Below are 26315 nucleotides of genomic sequence, written 5' to 3' on the forward strand. Positions count from 1 at the left end.
TTGAGTGACTGTGGAGGCCATTGGAGTACACTGAACTCATTGTCATGTTCAAGTAACTAGTTTGAGATTATTTGAGCTTTGTGACATGGTGCATTATCCTGCTGGAAGTAGCCATCAGAAGATGGGTACACTGTAGTCATAAAGGGATGGACATGGTCAGCAACAATACTCAGGTAGGCTGTGGCGTTTAAGCAATGCTCAGTTGGTACTAAGGGGCCCAAATTGTTCCAAGAAAATATCCCCTACACCATCATTACCAGCCTGAACCATTGATGGATCCATGCTTTCATGTTGTTTTTGCCAAATTCTGACCCTACCATCTAAATGTTGCAGCTGAAATTGAGACCCATCAGACCAGGCAACGTTTTCCAATGTCCTATTGTCCAATTTTGCTGAGCCTGTGCGAATTGTAGCCTCACTTTCCTGTTCTTAGCTGACAGGAGTGGCACCCAGTGTGGTCTTCTGCTGCTGTAGCCCATCTGCTTCAAAGTTCGACGTGTTGTGCGTTCAGAGATGGTATTCTGCATACCTTGGTTGTAATGAATGGTTATTTTAGTTACTGTTGCCTTTCTATTATCTTGAACCAGTCTGCCCATTCTCCTCTGACATTAACAAGGCATTGTTGTGCACACAACTGCCGCTCACTGGATATTTTCTCTTTTTCGGACCATTCTTTGTAAACCCTAGAGATGGTTGTGCGTCAAAATCCCAGTAGATCAGCAGTTTTTTTTACTCAGACCAGCCCCATTCTGATGCTCGGTTTGAACTTCAGCAAGTCGTCTTCACCACGTCTAAATGCCTAAATGCATTGAGTTGCTGCCATGTGATTGGCTGATTAGCAATTTGTGTTAGCAAGCAATTGAACAGGTATTCCTAATAAAGTGGCCTGTGAGTGTATATAATTTAAAAAAAAAAAAAATGCTGCAAAAAAATCAAGCAAGCCTACTGATTTTCATCAAAACTCGACTCACAATCCACGTCCATACACCTGAATTATTGGCCGCATATTTTCTTTGAATAAGCGAAAAAATACACAGCATACTCAGGCGTATGGATGCAGATTTTAAGGATAGTTTTTTCTTTCATGTAATTAGCAAGAGTCCATGAGCTAGTGACGTATGGGATATACATTCCTACCAGGAGGGGCAAAGTTTCCCAAACCTCAAAATGCCTATAAATACACCCCTCACCACACCCACAATTCAGTTTTACAAACTTTGCCTCCTATGGAGGTGGTGAAGTAAGTTTGTGCTAGATTCTACGTTGATATGCGCTCCGCAGCAAGTTGGAGCCCGGTTTTCCTCTCAGCGTGCAGTGAATGTCAGAGGGATGTGAGGAGAGTATTGCCTATTTGAATGCAGTGATCTCCTTCTACGGGGTCTATTTCATAGGTTCTCTGTTATCGGTCGTAGAGATTCATCTCTTACCTCCCTTTTCAGATCGACGATATACTCTTATTTATATACCATTACCTCTGCTGATTTTCGTTTCAGTACTGGTTTGGCTTTCTACAAACATGTAGATGAGTGTCCTGGGGTAAGTAAATCTTATTTTCTGTGACACTCTAAGCTATGGTTGGGCACTTTATTTATAAAGTTCTAAATATATGTATTCAAACATTTATTTGCCTTGACTCAGAATGTTCAACATTCCTTATTTTCAGACAGTCAGTTTCATATTTGGGATAATGCATTTGAATCAATCATTTTTTCTTACCTTAAAAATTTGACTTTTTTTCCCTGTGGGCTGTTAGGCTCGCGGGGGCTGAAAATGCTTCATTTTATTGCGTCATTCTTGGCGCGGACTTTTTTGGCGCAAAAAAAAAAAAATCTTTTCTGTTTCCGGCGTCATACGTGTCGCCGGAAGTTGCGTCATTTTTTGACGTCCTTTTGCGCCAAAAATGTCGGCGTTCCGGATGTGGTGTCATTTTTGGCGCCAAATAATGTAGGCGTATTATTTAGCGCCAAAAAATATGGGTGTCGCTTTTGTCTCCACATTATTTCAGTCTCATTTTTTCTTTGCTTCTGGTTTCTAGAAGCTTGTTTATTGGCATTTTTTCCCATTCCTGAAACTGTCATTTAAGGAATTTGATCAATTTTGCTTTATATGTTGTTTTTTTCTCTTACATATTACAAGATGTCTCACGTTGCATCTGAGTCAGAAGATACTTCAGGAAAATCGCTGTCTAGTGCTGGAACTACCAAAGCTAAGTGTATCTGCTGTAAACTTTTGGTAGCTATTCCTCCGGCTGTTGTTTGTATTAATTGTCATGACAAACTTGTTAAAGCAGATAATATTTCCTTTAGTAATGTACCATTGCCTGTTGCAGTTTCCTCAACATCTAAGGTGCAGAATGTTCCTGATAACATAAGAGATTTTGTTTCTGAATCCATCAAGAAGGCTATGTCTGTTATTTCTCTTTCTAGTAAACATAAAAAATCTTTTAAAACTTCTCTCTCTACAGATGAATTTTTAAATGAACATCATCATTCTGATTCTGATGACTCTTCTGGTTCAGAGGATTCTGTCTCAGAGATTGATGCTGATAAATCTTCATATTTATTTAAAATGGAATTTATTCGTTCTTTACTTAAAGAAGTACTAATTGCTTTAGAAATAGAGGATTCTGGTCCTCTTGATACTAATTCTAAACGTTTAGATAAGGTATTTAAATCTCCTGTGGTTATTCCAGAAGTTTTTCCTGTTCCTAATGCTATTTCTGAAGTAATTTCCAGAGAATGGGATAAATTGGGTAATTCATTTACTCCTTCTAAACGTTTTAAGCAATTATATCCTGTGCCGTCTGACAGATTAGAATTTTGGGGCAAAATCCCTAAAGTCGATGGGGCTATTTCTACCCTTGCTAAACGTACTACTATTCCTACATTAGATGGTACTTCGTTTAATTATCCTTTAGATAGGAAAATTGAATCCTTTCTAAGAAAAGCTTATCTGTGTTCAGGTAATCTTCTTAGACCTGCTATATCTTTGGCTGATGTTGCTGCAGCTTCAACTTTTTGGTTGGAGACTTTAGCGCAACAAGTAACAGATCATGATTCTCATAATATTATTATTCTTCTTCAGCATGCTAATAATTTTATCTGTGATGCCATTTTTGATATTATCAGAGTTGATGTCAGGTTTATGTCTCTAGCTATTTTAGCTAGAAGAGCTTTATGGCTTAAAACTTGGAATGCTGATATGGCTTCTAAATCAACTCTACTTTCCATTTCTTTCCAGGGTAACAAATTATTTGGTTCTCAGTTGGATTCCATTATCTCAACTGTTACTGGTGGGAAAGGAACTTTTTTACCACAGGATAAAAAATCTAAGGGTAAAAACAGGGCTAATAATCGTTTTCGTTCCTTTCGTTTCAACAAAGAACAAAAGCCTGATCCTTCATCCTCAGGAGCAGTTTCAGTTTGGAAACCATCTCCAGTCTGGAATAAATCCAAGCCTTCTAGAAAGACAAAGCCTGCTTCTAATTCCACATGAAGGTGCGGCCCTCATTCCAGCTCAGCTGGTAGGGGGCAGGTTACGTTTTTTCAAAGAAATTTGGATCAATTCTGTTCTCAATCTTTGGATTCAGAACATTGTTTCAGAAGGGTACAGAATTGGTTTCAAGATGAGACCTCCTGCAAAGAGATTTTTTCTTTCCCGTCTCCCAGTAAATCCAGTGAAAGCTCAAGCATTTCTGAATTGTGTTTCAGATCTAGAGTTGGCTGGAGTAATTATGCCAGTTCCAGTTCTGGAACAGGGGATGGGGTTTTATTCAAATCTCTTCATTGTACCAAAGAAGGAGAATTCCTTCAGACCAGTTCTGGATCTAAAAATATTGAATCGTTATGTAAGGATACCAACGTTCAAAATGGTAACTGTAAGGACTATCTTGCCTTTTGTTCAACAAGGGCATTTTATGTCCACAATAGATTTACAGGATGCATATCTGCATATTCCGATTCATCCAGATCATTATCAGTTCCTGAGATTCTCTTTCCTAGACAAGCATTACCAGTTTGTGGCTCTGCCGTTTGGCCTAGCTACAGCTCCAAGAATTTTTACAAAGGTTCTCGGTGCCCTTCTGTCTGTAATCAGAGAACAGGTTATTGTGGTATTTCCTTATTTGGACGATATCTTGGTACTTGCTCAGTCTTTACATTTAGCAGAATCTCATACGAATCGACTTGTGTTGTTTCTTCAAGATCATGGTTGGAGGATCAATTCACCAAAAAGTTCATTGATTCCTCAGACAAGGGTAACCTTTCTGGGTTTCCAGATAGATTCAGTGTCCATGACTCTGTCTTTAACAGACAAGAGACGTCTAAAATTGATTTCAGCTTGTCGAAACCTTCAGTCACAATCATTCCCTTCGGTAGCCTTATGCATGGAAATTCTAGGTCTTATGACTGCTGCATCGGACGCGATCCCCTTTGCTCGTTTTCACATGCGACCTCTTCAGCTCTGTATGCTGAATCAATGGTGCAAGGATTACACAAAGATATCTCAATTAATATCTTTAAAACCGATTGTACGACACTCTCTAACGTGGTGGACAGATCACCATTGTTTAATTCAGGGGGCTTCTTTTGTGCTTCCGACCTGGACTGTAATTTCAACAGATGCAAGTCTCACAGGTTGGGGAGCTGTGTGGGGATCTCTGACGGCACAAGGAGTTTGGGAATCTCAGGAGGTGAGATTACCGATCAATATTTTGGAACTCCGTGCAATTTTCAGAGCTCTTCAGTCTTGGCCTCTTCTGAAGAGAGAATCGTTCATTTGTTTTCAGACAGACAATGTCACTACTGTGGCATACGTCAATCATCAAGGAGGGACTCACAGTCCTCTGGCTATGAAAGAAGTATCTCGAATTCTGGTTTGGGCGGAATCCAGCTCCTGTCTAATCTCTGCGGTTCATATCCCAGGTATAGACAATTGGGAAGCGGATTATCTCAGTCGCCAAACGTTGCATCCGGGCGAATGGTCTCTTCACCCAGAGGTATTTCTTCAGATTGTTCAAATGTGGGAGCTTCCAGAAATAGATCTGATGGTGTCTCATCTAAACAAGAAACTTCCCAGGTATCTGTCCAGATCCCGGGATCCTCAGGCGGAAGCAGTGGATGCATTATCACTTCCTTGGAAGTATCATCCTGCTCCAAGATTCTGAAGGAATGCTCGTTTGTTCTGCTGGTAGCTCCGGCATGGCCTCACAGGTTTTGGTATGCGGATCTTGTCCGGATGGCCTCTTGCCATCCGTGGACTCTTCCGCTACGACCAGACCTTCTGTCGCAAGGTCCTTTTTTCCATCAGGATCTCAAATCCTTAAATTTAAAGGTATGGAGATTGAACGCTTGATTCTTGGTCAAAGAGGTTTCTCTGACTCTGTGATTAATACTATGTTACAGGCTCATAAATCTGTATCCAGAGAGATATATTATAGAGTCTGGAAGACTTATATTTCTTGGTGTCTTTCTCATCATTTTTCTTGGCATTCTTTTAGAATTCCGAGAATTTTACAGTTTCTTCAGGATGGTTTACATAAAGGTTTATCTGCAAGTTCTTTGAAAGGACAAATCTCTGCTCTTTCTGTTCTTTTTCACAGAAAGATTGCTAATCTTCCTGATATTCATTGTTTTGTACAAGCTTTGGTTCGTATAAAACCTGTCATTAAGTCAATTTCTCCTCCTTGGAGTTTGAATTTGGTTCTGGGGGCTCTTCAAGCTCCTCCGTTTGAACCTATGCATTCATTGGACATTAAATTACTTTCTTGGAAAGTTTTGTTCCTTTTGGCAATCTCTTCTGCCAGAAGAGTTTCTGAATTATCTGCTCTTTCTTGTGAGTCTCCTTTTCTGATTTTTCATCAGGATAAGGCAGTGTTGCGAACTTCTTTTGAATTTTTACCTAAAGTTGTGAATTCTAACAACATTAGTAGAGAAATTGTGGTTCCTTCATTATGTCCTAATCCTAAGAATTCTAAGGAGAAATCATTGCATTCTTTGGATGTTGTTAGAGCTTTGAAATATTATGTTGAAGCTACTAAGTCTTTCCGAAAGACTTCTAGTTTTGTTATCTTTTCTGGTTCTAGAAAAGGCCAGAAAGCTTCTGCCATTTCTTTGGCATCTTGGTTGAAATCTTTAATTCATCTTGCCTATGTTGAGTCGGGTAAAACTCCGCCTCAAAGGATTACAGCTCATTCTACTAGGTCAGTTTCTACTTCCTGGGCGTTTAGGAATGAAGCTTCGATTGATCAGATTTGCAAAACAGCAACTTGGTCCTCTTTGCATACTTTTACTAAATTCTACCATTTTTATGTATTTTCTTCTTCTGAAGCAGTTTTTGGTAGAAAAGTACTTCAGGCAGCGGTTTCAGTTTGAATCTTCTGCTTATGTTTTTCATTAAACTTTATTTTGGGTGTGGATTATTTTCAGCAGGAATTGGCTGTCTTTATTTTATCCCTCCCTCTCTAGTGACTCTTGCGTGGAAAGATCCACATCTTGGGTAATCATTATCCCATACGTCACTAGCTCATGGACTCTTGCTAATTACATGAAAGAAAACATAATTTATGTAAGAACTTACCTGATAAATTCATTTCTTTCATATTAGCAAGAGTCCATGAGGCCCGCCCTTTTTTTGGGGTGGTTATGATTTTTGTATAAAGCACAATTATTCCAATTCCTTATTTTATATGCTTTCGCACTTTTTTATCACCCCACTTCTTGGCTATTCGTTAAACTGAATTGTGGGTATGGTGAGGGGTGTATTTATAGGCATTTTGAGGTTTGGGAAACTTTGCCCCTCCTGGTAGGAATGTATATCCCATACGTCACTAGCTCATGGACTCTTGCTAATATGAAAGAAATGAATTTATCAGGTAAGTTCTTACATAAATTATGTTTTTTTTATTTGAGACCTTAGTGTGCTTTGAATATATATATATTTGAAAATATTGAGTTATTAAGTATAAATACTCTTTTTACTGTACATGTTTGTTTAGATAGTTTTACTAAAGTACCAGTTTGCAAATATTAGCATATAAGTCATCTAAAGGCCAGAACTAGGAGGTCCATAGTAAGGACCCAAGGTTTCGTATTTTTTTTTTTTTACATTTGAAGTATATATTTAAACACTATGCTGATTTTTTTTTTTACTATAAAACCTTTGATCAGCTTTTTATTTTTACAGACGTACAGGTGAATCGATAACTCTTTTCACAAGGAAAGACTGGAAATTTGCAGAAGAGTTAATTGGAATATTGGAACGTGCAAATCAGGTAAAGCTTTCCTGTTTGGCACATATAAGTAAAGTGGCTTTTGAAAGTATTTTTCTTCCATCAGGTGGCGAAAGTCCTCAAGTCCTCATTTGTGGGAATATTCCCTCTAGGGGGAGACAAAAGACACCCCAACACACCAGAGCTTTAAATACCCCCCACTTCCCATGATCATCTGTCATTTTCTTTTGCCTCCTTGATGAGGAGTGAGGTGAAGTGAAGTGCAGATCTACTCTACCTGATCTGAGGCCCAGTTCAATGTTCCCTCTTATTTTTTAGAGCACTCTGTGCAAAAATTTTCTCTTGTAAGGTGTATCCAGTCCACGGGTTCATCCATTACTTGTGGGATATTCTCCTTCCCAACAGGAAGTTGCAAGAGGACACCCACAGCAGAGCTGTCTATATAGCTCCTCCCCTAACCCCCACCCCCAGTCATTCTCTTGCAACTCTCGACAAGATAGGAAGTATCAAGAGATATGTGGTGACTTAGTGTAGTGTTACCTTCAATCAAGAGTTTATTTTTAAACGGTACCGGCGTTGTACTGTTTTACTCTCAGGCAGAAATTAGAAGAAGAATTCTGCCTGGAGGTTGATGATCTTAGCGGTTTGTAACTAAAGGGACAGTCAAGTATAAATTAAACTTTCATTATTCAGATAGGACTTTTAATTTTAATTGACTTTCCAATTTACTTTTATCATCAAATTTGCTTTTCTCTCTTGGTATTCTTAGTTTAAACTAAACATAGGTAGGCTCATATGCTAATTTCTAAGCCTTTGAGGGCTGCCTCTTATCACATGCTTTTTAAATCTCTTTTCAACACAAAGAGACAGAAAGTACACGTGGGCCATATAGATAACACTGTATTCAGGCACAGAAAGTTATTTAAGATCTAGCACAATACAATGCTAAATTTAAGACAATAGATAATAAACAGTCACAGTCATGTGATCAGGGGGCTGGAAGAAGGTTCCTAGATACAAGGTAATCACAAAGGTAAAAAGTACATTAATATAACTGTGTTGGTTATGCAAAACTGGGGAATGAGTAATAAAGGGATTATCTATCTTTTAAAACAATAACAATTCTATGGTTGACTGTCCCTTAAGGTCCATTGCTGTTCTCACCCATAACTGAAGAGTATGGGAAAACTTCAGTTGGGGGAACGGTCTGCATATTACCTGCTTTGAGGTATGTTCAGTATTTTTATTTCTAGAGAGATGAATAAGTTCTCGAAAATGCTGACAGAGCTTGTGTATTTGAGGTAAGCTAGATGCAGTGATTTAACAACGACTGGGATCATGCTTACAAAACAGGGTAATACTCATGTTTATACTCATATTACTTTTTCTAAATTCTACAAATTTGATACTTTTGCTTCCTCGGAGGCTATTTTTGGGAGAAAGGTCTTACAGGCAGTGGTGCCTTCCGTTTAAGTGCCTGCCTTGGCCCTCCCTTCATCCGTGTCCTAAAGCTTTGGTATTGGTATCCCACAAGTAATGGATGAACCCGTGGACTGGATACACCTTACAAGAGAAAACAAAATTTATGCTTACCTGATAAATTTCTTTCTCTTGTGGTGTATCCAGTCCACGGCCCGCCCTGTCACTTTAAGGCAGGTGTTTTTATTTTTTAAACTACAGTCACCACTGCACCCTATAGTTTCTCCTTTTTCTTACTTGTCTTCGGTCAAATGACGAGGTGGGGGTTAGGGGAGGAGCTATATAGACAGCTCTGCTGTGGGTGTCCTCTTGCAACTTCCTGTTGGGAATGAGAATATCCCACAAGTAATGGATGAACCTGTGGACTGGATACACCACAAGAGAAAGAAATTTATCAGGTAAGCATAAATTTTGTTTTTACCTGTGCAAATTTTGGCCAAGTGACTAAAATGTGTGCGCACTTTATTTGTGAGTGTAGTGAAACTTGAAAATGTAATGATAATAATACATACAAAAATTAGCATATAGACATTCACATATTCTCTCACACACACACACACCCTTCTCACACACACAAGCACCTCACACACCATTTACACATACCTCACACACACCCTTTACACACACCGAGTGGCTTAGTTAGGTTTTTTGCTGCCCTAGGCATTCAAAATTCCTTTTAGGCATTATGAAACTAGTACAAGGTATTAAGAATAAAGGTAAAGGGGGGGGCGGAGCCAGCAACGCATTAGAGTGGACGCACATTTCTACAGCTCCAGCTACTATCGCTTACAAATTGATTTAAAAAGCTTTTCACAGTAACCTACTTCCTCTAATTATCGGAGAACAGATAATAAGACTTCTGCTTACTATTTGGTGACGGGCCTGATATGGCATTGATACAGCTGATCCCAGTTAGGACCGGAGGCCTACTCTGGGGCTGAGCGGATGGCGGCCATTTTCTTATCCACATGGTGAGGAAGATATCCTTTACAGATTAACCTATATTTTCCTAGGTGACATGAGACATTTCTTACTATTACCCCAATCTTCTGCATATGAGATGGTGGACGCTCATTGGATCCTAGCCGAGCTAAGCAAGCTTCTAGAGTCCTATAGACCTACTTTTACCACAGTCCCGGTCGGAGTCTCTGTTTCTGTGAATACCGGTGAAGTACAGGAGGAAGTTTGCCTATGCCTGACCGGTTGTGAAAGTGCAAGTGTGAGCGGGGATGCTTTGGGGCCCCAGCATCTACCGCATACCCCAGAACCTCTAACGAAGCTGCCTGAGTCCTTAAAAGCTGCTGCTTTTGAGAGCTGGTCACCCGATCAGCTCATGTCCTGTGAAACAGGAGTTGAACTCAGCGCTCTCTCTACATACCTGCCTTGGCCAGCGAACAGAGCTCCTGCGTGTGAGCTGCTTTGCTTTTCCCATGCTCAAGCATCTGGACTGTGCTTGGCTCCTTATGGAGGTCTCAGACGAGTAGACGCGATGCTGGTTAGGTTTGTGCCGGCTCCTCTTACCGTTGGAGGTCTTGATGTGCAGAGATGGCATGGCGGTGGACTCCTGCTTTCCCACTGTTTGATGCATTACTTCTCCGCATCACCTTTCAGACAGACATATCCCAGGAGTGGTATGGGTTAAATAAATGTTGGGACTGGACTGTTAATAATAATTGCACTTATTATTTGAAGGACCCCATCACACTTTCCCTGGTATAAGCGTCATATACCATATTGTGGACACACACCTTTTATATGTTTATAGTTTATCACTGATGTTAAGTTAAGATGCATATCCTACTGTTTGTCTCTCCTGCTTTGATACTAATTGTGCTTTGCAAATAAGGAGGGACAAATATGCTAACACTGATATTATTGTTTCATATTAAGTGCTGAACATTTCTAGGATCTTTCAATGTATTGTTGGACTTTCATCTATCATTGTGGGTCACATATGTTTGTTTTAAAGCTCATGCTACCTTATTAGAGTTCATTGTTGCAGGGTATCCTTTTCCATAGTTTTTTGGTTATTGTCCATTTCTATTTAGAGTTTTAGGGCGCAAACTCGCGGATTTGCTGATATGGCTACTACTGATGAGGGGTAGTATGTAGTGATGCAGCCAGATTTTTGTTAAAGTTACTAGAGTGGGCTGGACCCACATTGATAATACTATTTTGGACCTCCCTGCATTTTACATACATTAGCCCTATGCATGTAGTCCTTCTCTCCGTTTACAATTACTGCTTACTGTATTATGTCCCCCTGTACACCTCTTACACATATTACTGAGCCTAAGTGATTTTAAATATCTTCTCATGGAACAGTCATCCTGGCACACATAATACACCATTTGGATTGCCCGCACTTTCTGGCCAGACTTTATTTTACCAGCCCTGATACCTACCCATGGTCTTTGTAGAGCCCCTATGTTTATTTATGTGTGTTGACTCTGATAGGTTCCAAATGTGTTGTCAATGTACCACCCTTTTGTAGCTTTACACAACCTCTCAGGGTTGATAACTGTGGGTTTTAACCCCTCACCTTTTTTCACTTATTATGAGATATATGGGGGTTTAATGTACACGAATAAGCCTGGTCTTAAATTGATGTTTTCATAGTAACTACCGAATGTTTTAACCATCAATATAAGCAATTTACTTGTTATATTTCGCCTCACATGTACCAGCTCTACATTTATAGTTTACTGACTGCTAAACTGGTTCCTTATGTTTGAGATATGCTTTATCTTCCTCAAGCTAGTTCACCATGGTTTGACAGTTTCACAAGTAATATACTGTAGTTATTGTATTTAATTTACCACCTCCCCCCCCCCCCCCCACCCCTTCATAATATACCTCCTACCCTTGGAGGGTTAACTATGTGGCTTCTCTTGCCTATGCCGCAACCAAATTGTTGTTTCTACATATTTTACCATACTATTTACACAGTGGAGTAATACTCCAATAATATCCCTTTTGTTTCTATATACCATGTTAATTGCTAACTTACTTTAAGCTTACCAACCCAGAAGTGACCATTTACACTATTCATTTTAATTTATAAAAAGAGGTTCCAATCTTTTCTATAAGATTATACATATTAAAAATTGCACTCTTCTACTTATATAGAAATTATCAAACTGTAATGTACTATTTCTACTTGTTTTTATGTTGTGTTGTTTCATATATGTTGTAACACTTTTGCACAACCTCAATTAAAAAAAAAAAAAAAAAAAAAAAGAATAAAGGTAAAGGGTTTATTGAACAGATTAATTAGCAATGCAGATAAATGCAGACTGCATAAAAGGCAAAATTTCTGCAGACAAGTATACAAGGTTGGTAACGCAGTTCAGACAGTCTCAAAGCAAGCAGGTAGTACATGAAGGTGAAGATAGAAAATTGATGACACTACTTTGGGGATTTTTAACAGATGAGGGATATTGCCACTGGAAATATCTATCAGGCTTTGGGTGCAATATATGAATGGCTAGTAGGTGCTGTGTATCTACTACAACATATACTTGTTCAGCTAAGAGAAGCTGAAAAAAAGGGATACACGTAAGCACTCTCTTCCCTCTAGAATAATATGGGTGGTTACGTCAACACTAAAAACACTTTATTGAAAATAATTAAAAATGAGTTACTTTAAAAACATTGTGCTAGACACGGACAGGTTAATAAGCATTAAGGAACCCTAGTTAAATGTTTACTAGGGGTCACTAATAATCTCTGTGTTTGGGCTGAGTCAGATATAATCAATATTAATATGTATAACATTAGATAACTGAAATATGAGACACACTTAAGTGTATTGATGCTGCATACACCAAAGGGTCACCAATAATATGATCTAAATTACTATATCAAGATCTGATTATATTAGTAAGAGTACATATAACGTTGGTAATGTGGAGCGATACAGAGCAGCCAACAGTATACCAGTGTTAATAATGTGCTTGGGTGCAAACTTGAAACAGCGATTTTTAAGAGGTGCATGGAGCCTTTAGTAAAATGGTTGGGCGTAGTAAAACTGCATTCCCACAGATTCAATAGCCCCAATCAAGTGCAGATATTGCTTGCTCAATTACACTTCCAGTGTTAATAAACGTATGATGAAAACTCGCTTGTAATACAAACACAAATGTTGGACTGCCAAAGTGCACTGCTAAGATACACTGTTGCTATTAGTATTGTGGTAAAGCATCTAAAGATACTATCTATAAAATATGTATCAATAGCAACAGACTCCGTTTGCGAGGATCAATCCTTGAACTGATACTTCCAGTGTTAATGAACGTATGATGAAAACTCGCTTGTAATACAAACACAAATGTTGGACCGCCAAAGTGCACTGCTAAGATACTGTTGCTATTAGTATTGTGGTAAAGCATCTAAAGATATAAAGATACTATCTATAAAATTTGTATCAATAGCAACAGACTCAGTTTGCAAGGATCAATTCTTAAACTGATACTTTCCACAAAACATAAATTGCCCTAAGATCAATATAACAAGCTGGTACCCTTATTTGTTATATGAATTCCCTTAGGTCTATATCAAATACATTGCTCATTTGAGTACTCTAATGCGTTTGTAGTCATCTTAATATCAGCTCAGTGTAATGCTCGTGGGATACTCCTCTATCAGACCGAAGTCGGCCAGTAGTCTTGTTATCCCGGCGTCGAGCCGGAATGATAGGGAATATCCCAGAGCAGAGAAAGTTAGTAAGATGAGGAAGGCGGCATTCACCACAGGCAGGACAGTCCCCAGCGGCAAAGAGCAGGGAAGGAGATGCCGCGCCCCTAGCAATGGCTAGCGCGGTGTGACATAGCCCCCCTCTCAAGGGTTCCCTCCGGGAACCATAGTCGGCCTCAAAGGATGAGCAGCATGGAATCTGAAGACCAGAGATGGAGCATTCGTATCACGGGCAGGAACCCAGGAACGGTCTGCCACAGAGTAACAGGAACCCAGGAACAGTCTGCCACAGAGTAACACTTCCAATGTATCAGATACTGCAGTTGTCTGCGCCTGTATCTGGAGTCCAGGATCTTAGCTACCTCATATTTGGGGTCACCAGGGGTGGAGGAGGAGGAGCTTGATGCCGGGTATATCTATTCTTGGTGTAAAGTTTGAGTAGTGAGATGTGGAAGACTGGGTGTATGCGTAGGGTTTTGGGCAAAGCCACTTTGTAGGCAACAGGAGACGGTCTTTTCAGGAACCTTGTAAGGGCCAATAAACCTAGGCCCCAATTTGTGACAGGGTTGACATACCCCCCCCTCTCAAGGGTTCCCTCCGGGAACCAGAGTCGGCCTCAAAGGATGAGCAGCATGGAATCTGGAGACCAGAGATGGAGCATGCGTATCACAGGCAGGAACCCAGGAACGGTCTGCCACAGAGTAACACTTCCAATGTATCAGATACTGCAGTTGTCTGCGCCTGTATCTGGAGTCCAGGATCTTAGCTACCCCATATTCGGGGTCACCGCGGACCAGGGGCGGAGGAGGAGGAGCTTGATGCCGGGTATATCTATTCTTGGTGTAAAGTTTGAGTAATGAGATGTGGAAGACTGGGTGTATACGTAGGGATTTGGGCAAGGCCACTTTGTAGGCAACAGGAGACTGTCTTTTCAGGAACCTTGTAAGGGCCAATAAACCTAGGCCCCAATTTGTGACAGGGTTGACGTAGACAAATGTGTTGAGTAGAGATCCAAACACATTCACCCACTGTGATGGCACGTACAGAAGCTATATGACGATCAGCAAACTTCTTATATCTAGAGACAGCTGAACGTAGCTGAGAGCGAATACGTTGCCAATGAGTGGTGAGTCCAGTGATGTCGGTCTGCCGCAGGAACCCCAGTGGACTGAGCAGAAAGAGGGAAGACACAAGGTTGATACCCTGCTGCGGCTTGAAATGGAGAACATGGAAGAGAAGAGTGCCAATGAGTGTTTCTTGCCAGCTCAGCTAGGGGTAACAACTCAGACCAGTTGGTATGGTGAGCGTTGACAAAGGTAGGCTTCAAGATCCTGGTTTGCTCTCTGCTAGTCCATTGGTCTGAGGATGGTAGCCAGAAGACAAAGAAACAGTGGTTCCAATCAACTTACAAAAGGCTCTCCAAAAGGCAGAGATGAACTGTGGACCTCTGTCGGAAACAATATTCACAGGAATGCCATGAAGTCGTACCACATGCAAGAGAAAAAGACGATAATTATTGGGCAGAAGGCAGTTTGGTTAGGGGAATGAAATGAGCCAGTCTGGAAAAGCGATCCACCTCAACCCAGATAACTGTATGGTGGTCAGAAGAAGGAAGGTCCACAATGAAATCGATTGTTGTGTGCCCATGGTTGTTTGGGAATGGACAATGGTTGGAGCAAGCCAGGAGGCAAAGATTGGGGAGTCTTGTTGGCAGCACAAGTTGTGCAAGCTTTCACATAATCCTGAGCGTCAGACTTCATGGTAGGCCACCATACATGTTGGGAAAGACGCTTGAAAGTCCTAGTCGAACCAGGATGTCCATGAGCCCAGGCTAGCACAGGTATGCATAGGTTCAGAGGTACAAAGAGAATATCGTAGGCCACAGGGGCTCCAGGAGGTTTACTAGACTGGGTATGTTGCAATCTTTGCAGACGGGTGGTATTTTGTTGAGCAACCTTACAGGAGGGGGGTATGATATGTTTAATAGGAGCTTCAGAGGAATCACTTGAGTGAGGGAACTGACGGGAAAGGGCGTCCGCCTTCTTGTTCTTGGTCCCAGGAAGATAAGAGACCACAAAGTTAAAACGGGAAAAGAACAAGGCCCACCTGGCCTGTCGAGGATTGAGTCAATGAGCAGTCTCTAGATAATTCAGATTCTTGTGGTCGGTGAGAATCTGAATGGGATTGGCGGTGCCTTCTAACCAATGATGCCATTCAGTCAAAGCCATCTTAATGCTAAGAGTTCAAGATTACCCACATCGTAGTTTCTCTCAGCAGAAGTAAAGCGTTTAGAGAAAAAGGCTACAGGGTGTGACTTTGAAGTCACAGGATCCCTTTGGGTAAGAACTGCTCCAGCCCTTATCTCGGAGGCATCAACCTCTAAAGTGAACTGTAGGTCAGGATCAGGATGGCGGAGTACAGGAGCTGAACAGAAAGCCTTTTTCAGACAAGAGAAGGCATTTATGGCTTTGGGAGGCCAATGTTTACAGTCTTTTTCCGTTTTGTCAGTGAGAGGAGCGACTGAGAAAAGTTCTTTATAAACTTGTGGTAATAATTGGAGAACCCCAAGAACCTCTGTAATTCCTTTAAAGAAGTAGGTTGAGGCCATTCTAGAACTATAGTGAGTTTAGCAGGATCCATGGCAAAAAACTCCTTTGAGATGACATAACCAAGGAATTGGATCTGAACTTGATCACACTCATATTTTTCTAGCTTGGCTACTAAAGAATTGTCTCTGAGACGTAGAAGCACCTGTCTCACATGTCTATGATGCTTCTCTAAAGTGGAAGAGAAAACAAGGATATCATCCAGATAGACGATGACAGTGCGGTTGAGGAGGTCACGGAAGACATCGTTGACAAATGCCTGGAAGACTGCAGGGGCGTTACACAGCCCAAAGGGCATTACTAGCCCCAGCAGGAGAGGAGGAAGGGCGAATGAAACCTTTAGCTAGGTTTTCTTGGATGTACTCGTCCATGGATTTGATTTCGTCCTTGGAGAGTGGATAAGTCCTCCCTTTAGAAAGTGGGACTCCGGGAAAGAGGTTGATCTTGCAGTCATAAGGACGGTGGGGTGGCAGCACATCAGCTGCTTTTTGCTCAAACACATCCGCAAAGTCCGCGTATACTGAAGGAAGATTTGAAGGAGTCTGTATACTGGCTATGGGAATGCAGAGCAGAGGAGTAAATTTAGCAAGGCAGGAGTGGAAACAGAAGGTACCCCTTGAGGCCAGTTGTCCCTCATCCCAGTCGAACTGTGTACCCGAAGCCAAGGAATACCAAGGATAACAGGCTGTGCTGGGGAATTAATTACCTCAAACTACAGCTGTTCGGTATGAAGGACTCCCACAGTCAGGGTCAGGGGTGCTGACTTAAAATGGATCAAGCCTGAACCAAGGGGGGTGCCATCCAGACTAGTTATTTTGAGACAATGTCTTTTCTGCAAAAGAGGCAAGCCAGCTTGAATCATGAAACAGTGATCCAGGAAGTGTCCAGCTGCCCCTGAATCAATGAAGGCTTGAGTGTGGACAATATTCTGAAGGAAGGTAAGGGTAACAGGTACCAGGATCCAAGAGGAGTGAGGGAATTTAGTAGAGATCATGCTTAGAGGTACCCCTGTGTCATCCCCTAAGCATTGGATTTTCCCGGCCGAATGTCGCAGTCCTTTAGTTGGTGGGAGTTAGATCCACAATAAAAGCATAGTCTCAGTCTCCTTCTCTGTCTTTCAGACTCTGAAGGTTTGAAGGAGAGATCCATGGGTTCCTCCACTGAGGTAACTGGAGCTGCTGAAGGGGCAAAGGATACTGCCGAAACCGGACGGACAGGAGGACGGGAGGGAAGGACCCTCCTTGTTCTGTCTCTTTCGGCTTGTTTCTCCTTAAAGCAAGAGTCCAGACTGATACAAAGCATTCTAAAGTCATTCAAAGAAGAAGGAATATCCTGATAAGTGAGTTCATCTTTGATGCGTTCATGCAGACCCCTCCTAAAGGCTGCCTTGAGAGCACTGCCATCCCAAGTGGTTTCAAGTGCCAAGGTGCGAAACTCGATGGCGAATTGTGCCTCAGTTCTATTGCCCTGGCGGAGATCCAGGAGAGAATCTTCTGCAGCAGAGGTACGGCCAGAAGTCCCAAACACAGAAGATATAGCAGAAATGAAATCATCAACATCATGCAGGAGTGGAGCGTTCTGTTCCGAAAGGGGAAAGACCCAGGCTAGGGCCTTGTCTTTCAGTAAGGAAATGATAAAGGTGACCCTTGACTGGTGAGACTGAAAGTTGTGAGGATCATTGCGGAAGTGCAGCCTGCATCAGGCAAAGGTATCCAGGGTATACTTCCAGAAGCAGAGGAAGAAGCCACAGTACTAGAAGTAGGGACTGGTGGTGAAACAGGAGCGGTATTCCTCGCTGTAACTAGTAAGGAGAGTTGAGCGGTAATAGCCTCTAGCTTGGAATCCATATTCTGCAACTGTGTGGTATGGGTTCCCAATGTCTGTCCCTGAAGATAAACAGCTTGTGCCACCTCTTCTGGCTCCATGGCCCAAGTATAATGTAATGCTCGTAGGATACTCCTCTATCAGACCGAACTCGGCCAGTAGTCTTGATATCCCGGCGTCGAGCGGGAATGATAGGGAATATCCCAGAGCAGAGAAAGTTAGTAATATGAGGAAGGCGGCACTCACCACAGGCAGGACAGTCCCCAGCGACAACCGCAGAGCAGTCCAAGGACAAACTACTAGAATAGGCAGGCAGGGTTTGGCAGCAGTATATTAATCCAGTAGTTATGGGGTATAGCAGGCAGAGTAGTCAGACAGGCAGGGATCATACACAAAATAGGCAAATTGATACAACGATCTGTCACACCCAGGAGCACACAAAGTAACACCTATACTTGGGCAGTGACAGATCGTTGTAGTAGAACTTACATAGGCATAGGGTTAGCTCCACAGATGTCCGACCGGCATCAGAAGCGTGTGGCGATGACTCCAGCGCCACACGCATCCGGATCCGACACAACCCCTGGCAATGAGCAGGGAAGGAGACGCAAGAAGATGCTGCACCCCTAGCAACGGCTAGCGCGGCGTGACACCCAGTCACCAGTCTAATGCCGTATGTGTCAATTATCTAGCATTAAAAATACAGGGTCCCATTTGCCCTCTCCCCTTAACTTGTTTTGTCAGTATTTCGGCTTGTTCAAAAGGCGAGGCGCCGCAGCATCAACGGCCTTTTATGACTTAAACCACACCTCTTTTTCGTATTCGTAGAATTGGATCCTTTGTATATCTTATGCATCAGCGCACATAGGATCTTAATAGAACTATGAAGGTTTCTTAAACACCTGACTGAATTTCTAGTTAGAATATTTAAGAGGTATCTACATATTCAATATAAGATTGTAGTTTGTAAAAGGAATATCTACATTGTATATAAAGAGATTAATCTAGTATGAGAATATTAGCAAATACTGTGGAATATGAGCCTTTATTCTGCTTGCTGATCTTGCCTGTGTGTATGATGTCAAATATCTATAATTACAGCTATGTAATATGTGCTTAAGAATAGTAGTACACAAAGGCAATCAGAATACTTGAGTGTTTTGCAACAAGTAGTGCTAAACACCACAGCTTCCAGGACAAGTGTTAGTAGAGCAGCCAAGGTTAACACTTGCAGTGCAGTAGTCAGGATACAAGAGGCAGGCAGGAAATGTAGACAATTGCTAGTCAGGTAACTCTGCAATAGCAGGCAGTATACATAGATACGCTGTAGACAGATAACTCTGCAATGGCAGGCAAGATATGTGGATATGCTGTACACAGGTAAAACTGCAATAGCAGACAGGATACGTAAATAGGCTATAGACTGCTAACTCTGCAATAGCAGGCAGGAATGAAGATATGCAGTTAACAGGTAACGCTGAAATAAGAAGAAAGCAAAAGTACCTAGGACAGTCCTTAAGGATTATTGGGGAACCAGCCAGGGTCAGATCCCAGGAAATCAGTCCAGACACGAAACACAGTGCTAAGGGAATAATCCAGAAGAGAAGTTTTCAAAACGAAGTAGTAGTCAGGCACCAGGAAATGCAACAGATATGCAGTAAACAGGAATCTGGAACATAGGCTCAGACAGAGTATAACTCTTAATGTGAAGGCCGAGAACTCACAGCCAACCCGCCTAATATAGCATACTGCTGATTAGATGATTAACTACAGCTGGAAGGCAGGGGGAGCCAGAGAGCCAAAGTTGCAGGTAACGGAGTTCTAAAAAACCTGTGAACAAGCCATCTGGTGGCAAAGAGTTAAGTCATCAGGCTGGGAAACAATTGTATCGGACATAGAACCAGGTCCCAGGTTCAAGTCCAGGCTGGATCATGACACACACCATTTACACACACCACACAAACCTCACATACACACCACACAGAACTTACACACACCACACAAACCTCACACACCCTTTGCAGACACTTTACACAAACCTCACCCACACACCCCTCACCGACATATTTTACACACACCCCAGCCTTCATACACCCCTTACACACACCTCACACACACCCTGGTTTTCATATGATTAGCATAAGAATGGTGAATACATTAAAACAAAGCACTGTTTCCTAGGTCTAGAACAGACTTCTTATTCCCTGTCATATCTGGATATTTCTGCATACTAAACTTAATTTTTAAATGTGCATGTTCTGCTAAAAAAAAAATCTGGGTTCCTCACTGGTAAACTGAGGGGTAAATGCAATTATTAAAAAAAAACAATAAAACCATCTTTGGTACAAGGCAGTAAAATGGTTTAACTTGAAAGATTTAAAGGGACAATATATTAGCAGCATTTTTAAAAGGCATTTGCGCTCTCTGTGAAACAGGTGAGCACGGCCACACCTTATATTGTCTCATCACACTGTGAAGAGGATGGTTCGAGTGGCCAAAATATCTACAAAGATCACAGCTGGAGAATTGCAGAAGTTAGTTGCATCTTGGGATCAGAAAGTGTTTAAAACTACATTACCACACATCATTTGGAAGGTTTTCTCTACCCTCTTCCAAAAACAAACTTGAGCGTCTTCAGTTTGCCAAACACTACTGGAGCTTCAAATGGGATCACGTTCTATGGTCAGATTAAACCAAAATAGAGCTTTTTGGCAATAAACACCAGAGGTTTGGTGCACACAGAGAGGTTACCATATCGAAAAGTAATTCATGCCTACGGTTTTTGCGCTGTTTTTCTGCCAGAGGACCTGGATATTTTGTTATAATACATGGCATCATGGACTCAAATATCAACAGATATTAAATGAACACCTGGCTGCCTCTGCCAGAAAGCTTAAAATGGGCCCTGGTTAGATATTTCAACAGGGCAATGATACAAAACATACATCAAAAATCAACACAAAAATGGTCATAGCCATCCCAGTACCTTGACTTGAACCCCATAGAAAATCTGTGGGGTGAACTGAAGAGGAGAGTCCACCAGCGTAAACCTCGAATTTTGAAGGAAAAGTGTTCAAAACTACATTACTTGGAAGTCGTTTGGAAGCGTTTAAAAAAAAAAAAAGCCTCAAACCCTCTTCCAAAAACAAATTTAAGCGTCTTTTTGCTTATTGCTTTTTGGCAATAAACACCAGAGGTTTGGCGCACACAGAGAGGTAGCCATATGGAAAAGTACCTCATGCCCACGGTTAAATGTGGTGGTGGCTCTTTAATGTTTTGGAGCTGTTTTTCTGCCAGAGAACCAGGATATTTTGTTTTCATGTACTCAATTCATGGACTCAAATATCAACAGATATTAAATGAACACCTGGCTGCCTATGCCAGAAAGCTTAAAATGGGCTGTGGTTGGATATTTGTCAGAATTCACAATTACTGTATTAGTTACCACTCAGTCTCACAGGTATTGAATCCAAAAAGTTGTTAAACTAGGATTCTATTCAGTTCATAGACTGAGCGTAACACTATGGAACTCAGATGGATTGTATACCATAGGTTAATTATTGGTAGATGGAAATGATATTCACAAGTATACAATACATCTTTGGAGCATATTAGTGATTCCAGTCATGGAATTTTTCTTAAAGTGTCGTCTCCCCCCGCACAATTCTGAAGGGATTTTTCTTATGGTTTTAAGGACTGTCCATTCTACAATTGCTCAGGTTTTGGCAGCTTTGCCTGCTCAAAGTAAACCTTTACATTCTGAAACAAACCTTATACTGGACTTGAGATCCTCTAATTGGCAAGATGGCTTTGGATTTACCTAAACTCTCTGACTCTGATGTCTCTGAATTTTCTTCTGAGGGTGAATTCATTTCTTGTGACCAGGATTCTTGTCCTGATAAAGGTAAAGATTCTTCATCCTTTATTTTCAAATTAGAACATCTGCGTACCTTGCTGCAAGAGGTTTCATAGACTTTAGGTGTTCAGGACTCAGTCTTCAGACAAAAGTCAGTCAAGCAGCTTGCCTTAATCTTTAAGCCTTATGTTAAATCTTCAGGAGTTTTTCCTGTTCCGGAAACTATTTCCAAGTTAATCTTCAAAGAGAGCAGTAAACCATGTTTCCAGTATCTCCAAATAGCCTATAGATTTAGGAAACTATTCTGAAAGAAGATGGAGGATAGCAATTATTTCCAAGATCCAAAGGACAGGAAGCTAGAAAATGTTCTGGGTTTTTGTTTAAATCAACAATTGGTGTTGTTTATATAGCTTGTGCTATCATTCTTTGGTGTGATTTCTTTATCTGAGTTAGTTAAAGAAGAAACTTTTTGTATTATTATTTTAAGTTTTTATTCAAGTTTCTCAAGTACAGATGAATGAATGTAATACGAGCAGCAAAATCAACATAGATATACAATTATCAAAAAAGGGAAAAGGAACAAGAAAAATCTGCTTCGCATGAATTAGTATTTCTCTTAAAATATTGTTAAGGAGGACTTATCTAAGCATTGATTCTCTTCAACAGCATTTAGTGGGCGTAGGAGAAAGAAAAAAATAAATAAAAACTCCTCCTCTCATAGCTTATAGCTTGTAGTTTTTACATTGTTCTGAATATTTAACTAAGAAAACCACCTGTTGTGCCCTTCCATCACTCCAAAAATAAATTTTCTGCCAAAACTGACAAATTTTTGGGCATGACCAAATACAGTGAAGTAAGTCTGCCTGATTTGCACTACATTTCCAACATAGACTAGGTTCTTTGTACCATTTAGACATTTTTGCAAAGGTTATATATAGAGAATGAATAATTTTTAAATGGACTTCTCACCAAATGAGCGCACTCCCAGATTTATTGACCAGTTTTAAACCAACTTGAATATCACAAATGCTAATTTCTGGAAAAAAAGTCTGCCATTTACATTGTATCTCTTCCAGCTGCAATGTATTGTTTCTAAAACCAGACTTTTGACTCTATATGGTCCTGGTATGGACACAATTATTTCTACTGTGACTGTAGGTAAAATAACTTTTCTCCTTCAAGATAAAAAAAGCAGGACTCCTTATCATTTTTGTTCTGTTCGTCAATCTAGGAATCAAAAAAACACTTCTTCACAAAGAAATGACTTCCACTTGGAAAAAGTCTAAGCTGTCTTAAAAGTCAGCATTAAGGTGCGGCACCCGATCCGGATCTTCTTCTGGTAGGGGGTAGGTTATGCTTTTTCAAAAGACCTAAGCTCAGTCTGTTCAAGATCCCTGAGTATTGAACATTGTTTCCCAAAGATACAGTATAGGCTTCAGATGAAGGTTTTTTCTGTCCACCATTTCAAAGGCACTAGTTCAGGATTTATAACTTTACAGGATTTAAAACTTTAGGCACTTGTTCAGGATTTAGAACTCAAGGGAGTAATCCTTCCAGTTCCTATACCAGAACAAGGCCTAGGTTTTTTTTCAAACCATTTTATAGTTCCCAAAAAAGAGTGAACTTTCAGGCCTATTCTAGAATTAAAAACCTTGAACAAGTTCTAACCTTCAAGATCGAAACAATCAGAACTATACTTCCTCTTGTCCAATTCATATACATACTTAAAGGGGCATTAAACACTTTGAGATGGTAATATAAAATGATAAAGTGTATATAATAAAACAACTCTGCAATATACTTTCATTATTTATTTTGTCCTCTTTGCCTGTAATTCCATTCTGAAATTGTGAGCTTTTCAGTTCCTGTTAGAAATGGAAGTGCAGAACACTGTTAAATCCAGCACAACCATTGGCTGCACACTCTAGTGACCTATTTATAACTGATCCTAATTGGCCACAGCAGAGAAGGTAACACAAGTTACAACATGGCAGCTCCCATTGTTTTATAGACACTAAAACTTTACACTTATTTTGTCACTTTTTAAACAACTAATGAAACTTTAAAAAATACATCTACATGTTAGTCATGGACTAATCTTTTCTTTGAATGCATCATTCTATCTAGCATGTATTTAGTGTTTAATGTCCCTTTAAAGAGAAGTGCTAAACCAGGAACGAACAGCAGCTCAGTAGCTGTAAGGCACTGATGCAAAGTTGGCATCAGTTGGAGGGTTCCTGGGCACTGGTATAGTTCATAGTGGAGAAGTGGCTGAGGGCAAAGCAAAGTGGAACAGTGACCTTGCCTGGCAAGCAATGTGGCACAAAAGGGTAGTCCAGGAGTGTAGTTGAGGCAGGCAGGAAGTCCTTACACAGTCTGGCAATGAGGTACAGAATCAGAAAGCAAAAGAGTTGTCTGTTTCAGGCACAAATGGTCAGAGGAATAAATCAGCATTACACAGCAAAGCACACCCTAGAAGAAAATCCAGCAAACAGGCATGGAGGACAGGAAGTGCTGAGTATTTATAGCATTAGCTGATTGCAGATCTACCACAGTTGGCAGGCAAAGAATTAAAAAAGAAAAAAAAGAACAGGTTAGAAAAATAGAGAAGAAACTAAGGCTAACCTGTGGCTCAGCGGTAACGCACTGCAATACGAACCAGCAGTACTGGGTTCAATACCCACATAGGCCATGCCAGTAACTTGTTCTATTGGGAATAGCCTCTTTTAACCCAATTGTGCTTTTTACAGGGCCAATTTATGTACACAATAGATCTGAAGGTTGCCTATCTTCATGTCCCTATCCACAAGGTAGCCTTATCAGTATCTCAGATTTGCCTTTAGGGACAAACATTCTCAGTTTTTAGCTCTACTGTGTGGTCTTGCTATAGCTTCCAGCATTTTCATATAGGTTCTGGGAACCCTGCTGTCTGTAATCATAGCTCAGGGTATTTCAGTAGGTCCATACCTGGACGATATCTTAGTTCAGGCTCCATCTTTACATTTAGCAATTTGTCATACAATATTTTATTGTTTCTTCGTCAACATGGATGGAAACATGTTCCAAAAAGCTCAGGTGTCGTTCCTGGGAGTCGTCATGTACCCAATTTCAATGAGACTATCCTTAACAGATCAGAGGAAATTAAAGTTAGACAACTTGTGTGAAGCTTCAGTCAATTCTGATCCCTACTGTTGTTGTCTGTATGTAAGTGCTACGTCTAATGATTGCTGCTTCAGGTGACATTTAATTTAATTTTCACAATTTCACATGAGACCTCTTCAACTTTGCATGCTGAGCCAGTAGTGCAAGGATTACAATACATTTTCTCAAAGGATTTGATTGAATCCTGTAACAGTGTGATCTGTCATGTTGGATAAATCACCAGTCCATTTCTCTAGGAGCTTCCTTCATCCAATTTGGACAATAATCACAATAGGTGCAAGTCTCTCAGGTAGGGGTGCAGTATGGGGGTCCAGAAGTGTGTAAGGAGTTTGGTCTCCTCAGGAGGCGAGGTTACCCTTAGAAATGTATTAGAACTCAGAGTAATCTTCAGACCTGCCCGCTTCTAAAGGAGGAGTCTTATCTACGCTATCAGTCATACAATGTCATGAAGGTGGCATATATCGATCATCAAGGGAGAAGTTGTAGTTCTGTAGCGCTGGAGGACTCTTGAATTCTAAAATTGCTATAAAGCAATATATGCATAATTTCTGCTATCCACATTCTAGGCATCAACAATTAGGAAGCTAATTATCTTAGTTTCCAACCCTTTCATCCAGGGGAATTGTCTCTTCATTTGGATGTATTCAATCAGATAGTCAAGAAGTGGGGTCTCTCAGAGATAGACTTGATGGCTTTTCGTTTAAACAACAAGCTTCCAAGATATTTTCCAAGATTCAGGGATCCGCAGGCAACGTTTGTGGATGCTCTAACAGCTCCTTGGGTCTTTTTGCCTGACATACATTTTTCCTTCTACTGTTCTGCTTCCAAGATTGATTGCTCAAATCAAGCAAGAGCAGTTGTCAGTAATTCTAATTGCTCCTGCTTGACCTCACAGAACTTGGTTCACGCACTTAGTACAGATGTCCAGCTTCCCTACTTGGTCTCTTACTCAGTGTCAGAACCTATTATCTAAAGGTCCACTTTATGATAAAGATCTTGAGAGTCTCAACTTGAAAGCTTGGAGATCAAAAGCATAATTTTTTTTTTATTTTTTTTTTATTTTTATTGAGATGATAAAAACAGGCATACAACATGTATACATTTGCGTATAGCATTACAGTATATAGCATTACAAGAACAATAAGTTCGTACTGCATCTTACGGCACAGAAAATGTATACTTAACAGATTTAGTTAACAGTATTACTGCTTATTGCCTGTACCTTGCGGAACCTTCCATCATGACTCAATAGGTCACTTTCAGACCTCTAGCACTAAAAGAGAAGAAGAATATATATAATAGAAGGCAATTTGAAACAAGGAAACCTCTCTTGGGTCTCAACTAGTACACCTCAGGTTTTTAAGGTTTTCTGGGAAGGGGGTTTTTAAGACTTAATTTGAGCAAAACTAAAGTAATATATAAAAGGGAAAGAAGTGGAACACGCTTTCTTTAAGTATATTATGTG

The 26315-nt window shown here is 40.6% G+C and overlaps 1 protein-coding gene across 1 annotated transcript in view; it reads left to right on the plus strand.

The window, feature by feature from the left end:
* Positions 1-26315, plus strand: part of DDX43 (DEAD-box helicase 43) — a 1089992-nt gene that overhangs the window by 1054074 nt on the left and 9603 nt on the right. Inside the window, exon 16 of the mRNA XM_053712000.1 lies at positions 7183-7270. Coding sequence (XP_053567975.1) covers positions 7183-7270 — 88 coding nt within the window. The remainder of the gene's footprint in view (positions 1-7182; positions 7271-26315) is intronic.

This window comes from Bombina bombina, chromosome 4, assembly GCF_027579735.1.
Source record: "Bombina bombina isolate aBomBom1 chromosome 4, aBomBom1.pri, whole genome shotgun sequence".
Lineage (NCBI taxonomy): Eukaryota > Metazoa > Chordata > Amphibia > Anura > Bombinatoridae > Bombina > Bombina bombina.